This window comes from Tympanuchus pallidicinctus, unplaced genomic scaffold, assembly GCF_026119805.1.
Source record: "Tympanuchus pallidicinctus isolate F22 unplaced genomic scaffold, pur_lepc_1.0 scaffold27, whole genome shotgun sequence".
NCBI classification, from domain to species: Eukaryota; Metazoa; Chordata; class Aves; order Galliformes; family Phasianidae; genus Tympanuchus; species Tympanuchus pallidicinctus.
The window spans coordinates 8,070,585-8,082,095 of NW_026294744.1; the positions used below are offsets into that span (position 1 = coordinate 8,070,585).

The 11,511-nt window shown below is 35.8% G+C and overlaps 1 protein-coding gene across 1 annotated transcript in view; it reads left to right on the forward strand.

Annotated features, from left to right (window-relative positions):
- Positions 1–11,205, forward strand: part of ETNK1 (ethanolamine kinase 1) — a 29,797-nt gene extending 18,592 nt beyond the window's left edge. Inside the window, exons 5-8 of the mRNA XM_052690515.1 lie at positions 2,617–2,700; positions 4,718–4,878; positions 6,324–6,397; positions 7,612–11,205. Coding sequence (XP_052546475.1) covers positions 2,617–2,700; positions 4,718–4,878; positions 6,324–6,397; positions 7,612–7,684 — 392 coding nt within the window. The 3' untranslated portion in view covers positions 7,685–11,205. The remainder of the gene's footprint in view (positions 1–2,616; positions 2,701–4,717; positions 4,879–6,323; positions 6,398–7,611) is intronic.
- The last annotated feature ends 306 nt before the right edge of the window (positions 11,206–11,511 follow it).

Consider the following 11,511-nt stretch of genomic DNA (forward strand, 5'->3'; position numbering starts at 1 on the left):
TTGATGAAAAGGATAGATTGTGCTTGAAAAGCAAATATTCTTCAACAACTTTATTTCTTTTAGCAACAGGAGCTGCTCCAGAGAGATGACAGAGCATAGTTTTAAGTAAAGTCTCCTTCAATAAAACACAGATCTGCTCAGACTACTGTATTATTGGTCTCCCTGCTCACATTGATAGTAGTGGGATGTACAGTTCACTATGTTTCTTTAAAACCTGGAAGCAAACTGCTTCACTGTAGCGTAACCATACCTTTAGAAGTGGCTTTGCAGTATTAACTGCAGTAAATCTTTAAAGGAAATTCTAATACTGTGGATATTTAAACAATGAGAACGATGCTTCTTCTAAACGAAGGTGGTTAAAACTCCATGCTAGCACAAGTCTGAAAGAGATTAATAAGAATGCAGGATCTTTTCACTTTGGAGTTTTGTGTTACCACATATGAGTTGCCAAACTTTCTTCATCTATTATGGATCACATGTGCCATTGTTGCTGCCTTGTGATGATACGCACAGTGCTACATAAGTGCACTGAGCTGATGTTTTCTCACATCTCTTGTTTTTGTGCCTCTCCATTGGAGAGTGCCTGGTAACAGCATCATCTGTAGCTTGTTAGATTCAATTTCTTATTCCGTAAGACTATTATTTATAGTAAAAATTAAATTTTGTCTATTATTAAAAACAAACATAATGGCGCATACAGGTATGTTTCAAGATGAAATTTAGATATTGAAGAAATTTATTTTAAGATATATCTTATGCTGGTGCTTTACAAGCAGACTTTAACCTGCTGTGTTTTTATCTAATGTGGGGAAAAGCTGAATACATCAGTTTCTGATGATGTTAGGGTGGGGGGCATCAGGAGGTCAGTTGTGTTGCGGAGCATTAACCAAGGTTGGGCGGTACATTTTGACTGGCTTGTAACTTACAGGTGTTTGTTTTTGAAAGAAGTGCTAAAGAACCAATGAGAAGCACAAGCACGTGCAAGTGTATGAATCTGCCAGTCGAGTAGCGGCAGAAGTTGGTCTGTGACACTATCATAAGATCTTGGCTGCATCTGCTGTAAAACTTCTTGTCCCTTCAGACCCTTCAATTTTCCATTGCCAGCAAGATTTTCCTGGGAGGAGCTTGCCACTTTGCATTCTCATGTTGGTTTGTCAGAGCCTAAAAGGTTTAACCTCATAACTTTGGTAAGCAATCCTCTTTTTCTGTGGAAGCAAGGGTAAATCTGACTTGGAGGATTGTGACTAAATGATTTTGTTAGTGTTTTGGGGTTTAACTACTATTATAAGTGCTTAGACAAGAAGATGGATGCATCTGGAAAACATAGATGTGTTATTGTTTCAAACATGCTAATGATGAACTGCGTAGACAGAAGGAACACTTCTAACAAAGTTGTTCTGTGTTAACTTGCTTGGGCTGTTTGCCTGATAGAGCTATTGTATTTGATATGTGCAATATTCATAAATTCTTAGGAGGCATAGTATTAGATTCTTAATCCTCAGCATAGAAAATATCTAGTAGTTAACTTTTAACGTTATTCTTAATTTGCTTTTTTGGTAGAGATATAATAGCATTAGTATCTATAAGTTTTCTTTAAGTGATGCTAACAAGATTGTTCATTGTAACAAGTATGTTTTTATAAAGTAAATATGCAACTAGTCATTGAAAGAGTGAGCGTAGAGAGGCAGACGAGTGCAACTGTGAACATTAGCCACTTCACCACAGTGTGGAAAATGTAAGCTTTTACATTTTAAGGTTCCACTGTGAATAGCACACTACTTCCCTTTCTGTTGCTCCCTTTAAATGAAAAAGCTCTAATTTTATGTAGTTATTCAAACTTGTTGATGTCTTTAAAGCTTTCTGTGATGTAGACGTGCTTGAGCAGGTTCAGTGCTGTATTACATCTTTGAGTGAAGCACTTTTCCTAACTTCCCCAAAGATAACTACTGACTAGTAAAAAAAGTTAAGTAATTTAGGAACATTTGGGGCTGATACCACTCTGTCAGTTCTTATTTACACAATAGTAGGTAGCTTCATTGTTTTAAGCATTGTCTTACCAGTATCTTGAGAGTAGTTTAAGCCAACTTAAAACAAAAAAGGGGCAACTATTAGAAAAGTCTTGCTTTATAAGTGTGCTTGAAGAAAGCAAGGAATATCAACATACTAAAAGGAAATAGCAACCAGTTGCAACATGTTAGTCTGCCATGGTTGCACACTTGTCTTAGGACTGTAATTTTTTAAGTCGGGGAAAAAGTGATCTGTGATTTCTATGTAAAGCTTAAATTAAGGCTTCTCTACCATATTTCTCATTTTGAAGGTAATTGATGCCCTCGTGTGGTAGAAGTTAAAATTCTGCTAATCAAAGTTTAAAAAAAAAAAAAGAGCATTTTAAGCTCTGATTATTAAGAGATCTCTTGAATGAGTATTCAAAGAAGTCTCATACCTTAAAAACAGTATTGCCTTGTAAAATCTGAGTGCACGCAACTGGGTACAAATAAGATAGAAATGTGCTTTTTTTATTTGTTTGTTTCCCTAAAACTTCAAAGGACACCAAAGGATTAGGGCCATGATTTCGTTTGATGTGGACTCTGATGTTGCTGCTCTTGTCTCACATAGGTGATGTGCAGTTCATAGACTATGAGTACTCTGGATACAACTACCTGGCTTATGACATTGGCAATCACTTCAATGAATTTGCAGGTAAAAATTGGATTTATGAGGTGAAGTGGACACAAAAAAAAAAACTTTTAGTTGTCATTCTTGTACTGCGTTCTGTTTTTCATTCTATATCTAGATACATGCATGTAGCTATTAATCTAATGGTCTAAAAATGTGTTAATGTCTCTACTAGCAGGCCAGTTATGTCCTTCCTTTACAGCTCTCAGGTTTTGCAGCTGATCTGTGAAGTGATGCAGCAGAGACTCAACACACTGTAATGAAATACCATGATGTATCTGCAACAGCATAAGTAGTTATTTAATACATAGAATATGCTGTGTGATCACAAAGTTAGAAATGGCAGACTTTACATTTTTTTTCAGTAGTTTTGCATTTCTTTGCTAAGTACTTGCCCTTCAGTTATGTACTAAAATGAGAAGTAGAGGCTAAGAATGTGGTTGGAAAGAGTGTCAGATTTTAGCATTAAGTTATGGATAGATTCATTCATTTGCTACTTGAGTTTCTTCTGATAAATGCCCCTTTCTTTCACTCCGTAAGAGTTAAATAACCTTGTTTATGCAGTGCTACTTTAGAAGATGGAGTGATAGGGAAAACATACACAATTATTAATATAGGTGGAAAGTACAGTGTGGTGAAATTAGGAGCCTTTGGTTATGTACCTGTCATTGCTTTTCAAATGTCAAGTTCAGATAACTTAACCAAGTATGCTCTTGACATTTTAAAAATTTAAATATTTAGGAAACAAGTTAAATTCTCCACAAAACATATTTAAAAGCTTTTGATTAATTTCATCTGGAACTTTTAAGAGTCCAAGTATATCTTTAGGGAGGTAGGTGCAGTAAGAAGACTACACACAAGTCATGTTCTTTTGCCACTGACAAGCAGCTGTATGTCACCTTTCCTGTGTTTGATGATCAGACATCAGGAAGATTTTAAGTACCAGGAGATTGCAGTGGTCATAAAATAGAACTGGAAGAGAATTAGGTACGAAAATGTCATTGCCATGGACATAGGTGTTAGTAGCGTGTATGGCCACAACCATCTGGCCATAAGTAGTAGTGTAGATTTGTGGCATGTAATCTGCTGAGGTGAAGCTACTTGTCCTGTGCAAGAAAGCTGTGTACTGTAAACTCTTTCCTGATGCATTTGTACAGTAGGTCTGACATTTCCTTAGTGTTTTTCTGTGTGTTATATGTCAAATCTAGAGTTTCCAGAGTAGAGGGGTCCTATTGCATATGCTTTGTACTACTGATTGCAAATGTGCTTTCTCAGGAATAGCATGTTTAGTATCTAGTTTACTGAGCATACATACTGCTTTAGTCTTCTGGAAGGTGAAACAGAGGAAAGGAGACCAAGAGTATTTTTCAAAGGAAGAGGTGGTGTGGCTAAGAATGACTTCGAAGCAGGATTAAAAATATTTTTCCACATCTTCTGGGCAGTGATAAACTGTGATCCAAGTCTTGGGACTCCTGGTAGATTGTGTGGCCTGCTGTTTAGAATGTCTAGTATAGACAAATTTGGAGCTGTGTGCTGAAAAGAACAATATGGCAAGAAGGGAATAGTTACGGAGATAAGGCTTGTAGTTCTATGTATGGGGAGGCAGAGTAGACTGCTCTAAAGGTTTAGTCTTACAGAGATGAGCTGACAGCATGTACATATCTGGATTCAGCTTTGGATAATACTGCATATGAGCTCCTATTTTATGTGCGGGAGGATTTCTGCTTTGCAGTGCAGATTTTTTTTTTTTTTTAAAGATTTGCTAGAGCTAAACTTGTTGCATTTCAAAAGAAATGGAGTGTGCATGTAGATGAAAACGCCATAAATCTTTCTGTGTTGAATGCTATGTGATTCTTGTGTGAGAAATTCTTGCCAGCAAGTAACTAATAAAATCGTATCAAAGTAAAATTATGTCTTTTCATATCAATTTATGTGTTTGTATTTGTGGGGGGAGAGAGGGAGAAGCAGTCGCAGGTACTGTGATTCTAATGGTCTTTTTAGATACTCTAAGATTCAGATCTTTTTTTTTTCCCTCCCATAGGAGTAAATGAAGTAGACTACAGTCTTTATCCCAACAGAAAATTGCAGGAACAGTGGCTGAGATCTTACCTCGAGGCCTACAAAGAATATAAAGGATTTGGCACAGAAGTCAGTGAAAAAGAAGTTGAAGTTCTATATGTTCAAGTCAATCAATTTGCACTGGTAAATAACAATCTGTGGATATGAATGTTAAATGCTGTATTTTTTCTCTGTGGGCAAATAACTGTCAGTTTCTTAACCTGAGTGCCGTGTTACATAAAGAAAAACTTCTTAGCTCGTTCTGTGAATGTTTTCACCACTTTGTGTGTTGGCTCCAAGCAAAAGGGGCAGTGAGTGTTCAGAGAAGGTGATGAATTTTTTTAGCAAGTATAGCTACTGGCTGGCAAGTCCCTGTGTTGGCAGGAGCTTATGATGGGTCTATGCTGAACTCCTAGTAAGACAGCAGAAAAACAAGGTAGAACTCCATAAATATGTATAAGTCTTCTGATTTAAAATTTTTTCAAAGATGATTTTTTGTTAGTGTAAAACTAGGATTATTCTGACTTTTCTAACGAGTGATTAGACCTCTCTTTAGAATCTTTCAGTACTACCATAATTCTTTCCTTCCCTTCAGTGTTCTGGAAAGCTGTGTGATTTAAACTGTAGCAAAATGCATATGCAGTCTTAAGGGTCCCATGGGATTTTCTGAGGGCTGACTGTGTGAGTCTGTTCCCCTGATAGTCTTCTATATTGTGTGTCATACTATCCCCTCATACTATCTCCTGTCTGCTGTCAGTCTGTCTTCTCAGACTTCAGATGTAAAAGCTTCATTTCATTTTGCTTTCTTCTAAAAGTGAAACATGCTAAACTATTCTTAGGCTAACTAAGGCTAAAATGCCTGTTAGATCTTAATTTAATTTCTCTTTCTAACTAATCCATACACACCAGAAATGTCTTCAATTAGGAGATTATCAAGCTCATGTTCATTGTGTTTATTTGTTTGGAAGTTCATAAACAGTCACATCATTCATAATAGTTTCAATCAGAAATTGAGCACGGGCCTCCAGGCTGTCTGGACAATCTGGGCTGGTAAAGCAGTCATGGTTGAAACGGGTTACAAACGTGTAAATGGTGAGGAGCTGCTTTTCCGTAGCTACAGATCATGCTTTTGTCCAAGTCAGTAGTGAAAGTGAGTTGTGGTTGTTATAACCTAGGGGCATAATCAAAGGTTCAACTGGAATTCTCTATATACACTGGAGTTGAATATATGTAGGATATTAACAGGAAATTGTTTAATAAGTAACAGTAGTGGCAGTTCTATTTCTATTAACATGATGTATATAATTACACAACAATTTACTTAATAGATGATGAACTCTCTCACAACTGCGGCATCATTTTTCTTGGGGAAAAAAAACCACAACAAACGTAGTGTCTGGAGGCCAAAAATTTACTCTGCCAGTAGTTTTATAACACATATCTGTCTCTTTGATGAAGACATACTAAGCAAGTTTACAAAGATGGATTTGGAGGGAGTTCTCTTGGAGATGATTCTTTTATTTCAGTGTAAAAATGCACTTAAATATGCTGTTATACAGTGCTAATCTTTCCTAATTTTTTGCCATTAGGCTTCCCACTTCTTTTGGGGATTGTGGGCTCTAATTCAAGCCAAATATTCCACCATTGACTTTGATTTTCTAGGGTAAGTATGCTTGCTTCATATAATCATACAGTAATTGAGGTTGGAAGGGAATTTTGGGACCCTCTGGTTAAGTTATCCCAACTATCATAATCTGTGAGGTTTGAGGTGTCTGATCTGTGTGGTTGTACTGTAACTTCTGAACTGAAAATAAGTGTAGACAGCTTTTATAGTCTTTTTTTCCTTTCTCCTGAAAACTTTCTAAATTAATATATGCCTTTGGGCTAAAGTAGTGTAACAAGGCAAGGCTTTTAACTAGAGGAGCAAATGCTTTTAAGAATAAAAGGCTTTTTTTGAAGAGACAAAGACACATAAGCAGACCAGTCATTGTGCTGTGCTAGTTGTCAGAAGATGTATGTCCCCAACTGCGAGAGTCAGGAAATGGGCCTCTTGTATAAAAAAAGTTAGCTTACATCTTATTGCACAGAATATTGATCTTAGAAATTCTGAACATTTGGAAAAGATCCTCTGTAATGCCAACGAACATTACGTTTTGCCTACTGAAACAATGGCTAATGGTTCTGTTTCACGTAGATGTCTGTGGCTTTTTGTTTTTAAAGTCTTCCATCACAGCAAGCAGTAAAGGATATCTGTCTTTTGTTGGAAACTGGCAGGAGTGATAAAATCCATCATTTCACTTTAGTGCGAGTCTCTGCTTGAGTGGAGGATATTTTTTCGTTAATGACTAAGCCAATTTACTAGCCTTAGTTGTGCTGCTGTGTAGATGATGCCAATGTGAATTTCTTGTGAGGCTTTGTACCCAGTTAATTCCAAGGAGAAGTGCTTCTAAGTAACCGCTAGATGGCGCAAAAAGCAAGTAAAAGCACAAGTGAGGAGACCCAGCCGTGTTGCGGTTCAGAAAAATAGCATTCTTCCAATGAACAAGATTTTTTTTTTTTCCTTTTTTTTGGGTGGAGGGATGGAACTGTAGCTGTCAGTTGTAGGGCATTTTATTAAGAACAGTAAGCATGAAGATGGCACCTCTGATAACACTCAAAATAGCATTTGTTTTGCAAACTCCAGCAAGCTGGGAGGAGTGGCGGATTGGTGGTATTGAGGAAGTACCTTAGTATGGTTATTATATTCTTCCTCCTTTGGTAGGTGCTATGGGTTAGTATTTGAAACAAGCCTCTGGGGTAGCTGAACTTCTGAGTAGACCTAGCCTGTCTGTTTCTCATTGTCTGCTCTTAACTTCAGATTTTTTTTCCTTTAAATAGGTATGCAATTGTTCGTTTTAACCAATATTTCAAAATGAAGCTGGAGGTCATGATGTTAACTCTCCCAGAGTAAAGAAGAAGAGTAAACTTACCAAGTGAATAGAGAATCCCTGAATCTTTTCTGAACGGATACTGGAAAAAAAGTTAAACATTTGTTGAAGTTCTGTAATGCTCACTTGGTGGTTCTTGCTTTATAAATAATGCCTCTAAACAGTCCTTCAATGTTAAATTTAATATGAAGAGCATACGTACTGCTGTTGATATAAAATGGATTAGAAATTTGCTAAATCTGAAAAACTTGTAGAAATGGCAATTTAATCCTTTTTTGTAATTTAACATGTTGTATGTGAAATATTTATTTTAAGTTTAACATGATTCCATTGCTGCTTTCATCAGTTTTTGTAAAAGTTGGGTGCAGATGGTGAAGTTTTTCCAAAGGATTTGTTTAACAACTTGTTTTATTGAGCTGCATTAACTTATATTAGGATCTACACAGTCAGAGGATATCAGCCTTTTAGATCTGTACAGTCAAAATGTGAGATACTGGTCACAGGTGTGTAGTAACTAGGGGAAAAGGTTAGGATGATCTTTTTAAGTTTTTTTTTTTAATTTTATAAAGAAAAAGGTAGCTTTCCATCTTATGGTACTTATCTTTTGTATAAGAATCAGCCTTCTTGCTAAAGTGATAAATGATGTTTTGACTTTCCTTTCTTTGTGTTAAGCTGTTGAAGCGTGAATGTTCTGTGGCCATCAAATTCTTTTAGACTCCATACCATCACAGTGTTAGATGGGAAGTGTACCATCTCTAACTTCTGTGGGAAAGCTGCTTGCTTATTAAGCGTACTTCTTAAACAAAAGACCACTGTTCAAAATTTGTATTATTTTTTGAAACTTGATTCAAAATTTGAACACTATTCTGGTCTCTGATATGCTTCAGCAGTATCTGGCGAAATGGACTATTGAACTGCAAATTAGTGAGCAGAGATCCTGTTGCACTGGGGAGCAAGACACTTAGGTTTACAGTTTGTTATATTGTATATTGTCTTCTGCTTTGTCATCATCTAACCTTGGATTCTAGTCTTAAATGCTTGATCCTGTTGTTGCAAATTCTGTGAGTCTGTTTTTCTTCTGTGGCAGCAGATTATGTTTCAAAATCTCCAGTTTGAAGGATAACATGAAGAAGTATGACTTGAACAATGGGACTTTGATAGTCACACACAGCTTTTTAAAGCTATTATACCAAGAATGGCCTGGATTGCAAAATGTGAATTGAAAAGAAAACGTTTACTTAAGAAAACCATATGTAAGCTTAAGTGGAAAAGAGGCTTTAAAACTCTTTTAGAAGAGATGGGGAGAAACAACAAAAATAAAACCAATAAGGCAATTTGGAGTTGGGCAGGCATATACTCAGCTCTTGGGTGTACTCTGAAAAACTTTGCACTTTGGTCACTTAAGTGCCCACATGTACAAAGTCTGTGTGTGCATATACACATGCAGTCACAAACTTAGCTGAGGAGTAAATATTATGGGGAGAAGCTCCAGCAAAGATATTTATTCTAACTTGCTTTGTGACATACTGTTGTGTGTGTGTGTATATATACATATAAATAACATATACATACATGTGTGCTTTAAAGCTTTTTTGATTCTTTTAATACAAAGAAGGTTGATGTGAATGAAGAATTTTCACCTTGAACAACCATTTTGAATGGCATTTTTTCTTTTTCTTTTTTTTTTTTTTCAAATAAAAGCAAGGGTTGGTTTTTTCACTCTTGTTTATATTCATCTCTGAAACTTTTCTTTTTTGTTGTTTTTTAATTATTTAGTCAAAACCTTAACTGTAATGCAATGGTAAAACTGGGCTTTATTTTTTTTCTGTAACTTGAAGTTGGATAACCCTTTTTGTTAGCATTTGCTAGCTGGAGGCTAATATACTGGACAAACTATCTTGGTAGTTAAATAGAAATGAATAGCTAAAATTGACATTTATATTTTCTTTTGTAGTGGATATAGAGGATGTTGCTAGAGCTCATGAAAGCACTGAAGATTCTCATTTTCTGTAGTTTCCCCCTGTAGGCATGATTGACATATATTGAGTAATAGCCTGCTGTCTTTGTAGTCCCTTCAAGTATGGCATGATCTCTTTGGAAGTAAGGTTGATAAAGATTTTAGAACTTGATTTTTTTGTTTATTTTCTTCAAATGGTGTCTTTGTTTCTGGCAATGTTGCTTTGTTTTTAAAAATGTGTAAGAGGCTGTGAAATTCAGTTGGTCTTGGGAAATCCAGCACTTGACAGATCCTGTCTAACTTTCCCAACAGCTTGCAACCCACATTCCCTTTTCAAGTACCAGTTCTATTTAAGTTTGAAATCAGTGTAACTTTTTTTCATAGTGTTTTGTTTATATAGTTCAAGTAGCAATAACTGTAGAAGTGGAAACTTAGAAACTTGCTTCTGCAGAACCAAAGCTCTTTGTGAACGCAGCTCAATCTCATTCTTATGGAATTAATTTCCACTGAATCTCCCATAAAAGCACTTTCAAGCAGATAGTAAATACTGCAAGCTTTTTCTGAGCCATTTTGAAGAAGCACAAGGATTATCACAGGTTATAGTGGTCAACTTTGCAGTACTGATAGAGGCTTTCATTTTGCATGTTGAAGTTCATTTTACACACTTTAATACTGCTTTGCATCAGCTTTCTTTCAAGACAAGTACAGAATAAAACAATTCCTGATACAAGGTTCGGAGAAAATACTGTAAACTTTTCCAAAATGAAATGCCAGTTACCTTGATTTTTGTACCACATCACATTTAGCCAGTAGCACTCAGATATTCTCATTTGCAACAGAATATCTACAGATGTATTAAGTTTGAAGCAGTAGTTGTTTTCAATAGCATTGCAAATATTGAGGTAGCTCGAAACTGTGAATACAGGACATTCTGAATGTAAGTTAGGTACTAAAGCACCAAACTAGAGAATGTGTACTTGTTCTGATTAGTTTCTCTCAGTCTCTTAATAGCAACGTTAAGATATTTGAAGGAGGGCAAAAAAGACTGAGCTCTAGAAGCATCCTGTAGTAGTTTTGACTGTGACTTGCCAAGAAGATACTCTGTTGCCTTTATGTTAAGCTAAGGGCATAAATGCCAAAATTAATAATTCTTATTGTAGTTAAACCTGTAATGTAAATATAAAGAGGATTATTAATAATGGCATTCTTGCATAAATAGCATCAAGTCAATAGACCATAGTGGCCTGGTTGCTTTTGTAAAGCAGAATAGTGTGAATTTTTTTCTTCTCATTTCTGCAGTCAGATCTGGCTAATCAGTGCTTAATTTTTTAAGTCGTTTAAGCATTACAGATTTCTGAGTAGCTGATCTGTTCTTACATAATTTTAAATTCGTTTATACGTCTTGATTTGCATTTTGGAATTACCAAATTCGTATTAACCAGATCTGACTGTGTATGTATATAAAACAGTGTAAATAACCATTTGTAAATTAGTGTGAATTGTACTGTACCTTGCTTTTATGGACTTGTGTATTGCATTGTATTCTCTCCTATTTTGTAGAAATTTTGATGTAAAGAAGAAATCTAACTCTGTGTGCTGACTTCTTTTGTTAAATTTATCTGTAACAAAGCATAGTAGTTACGTTCAGGTATCCATTTATAGCCTTGGACACCCTGTGTCTTTTTTCCCTGCTACCTTTTTTAACATCTTGCTCTTGGGAATGATTCTGGGGAAAAAAAAGTAATTATACAATGCGCTATAGGGAAGGCTGTTAAAATTAAAAAAAAATCCTATACATTCTTGAATGCTGGTGACTTCTAAACCATAAGCATGTTGAAGTACTCTTAAGTGTGCGCTCCCGTGTGACAGCAATTGAGTTAGTTGTGATAGAAG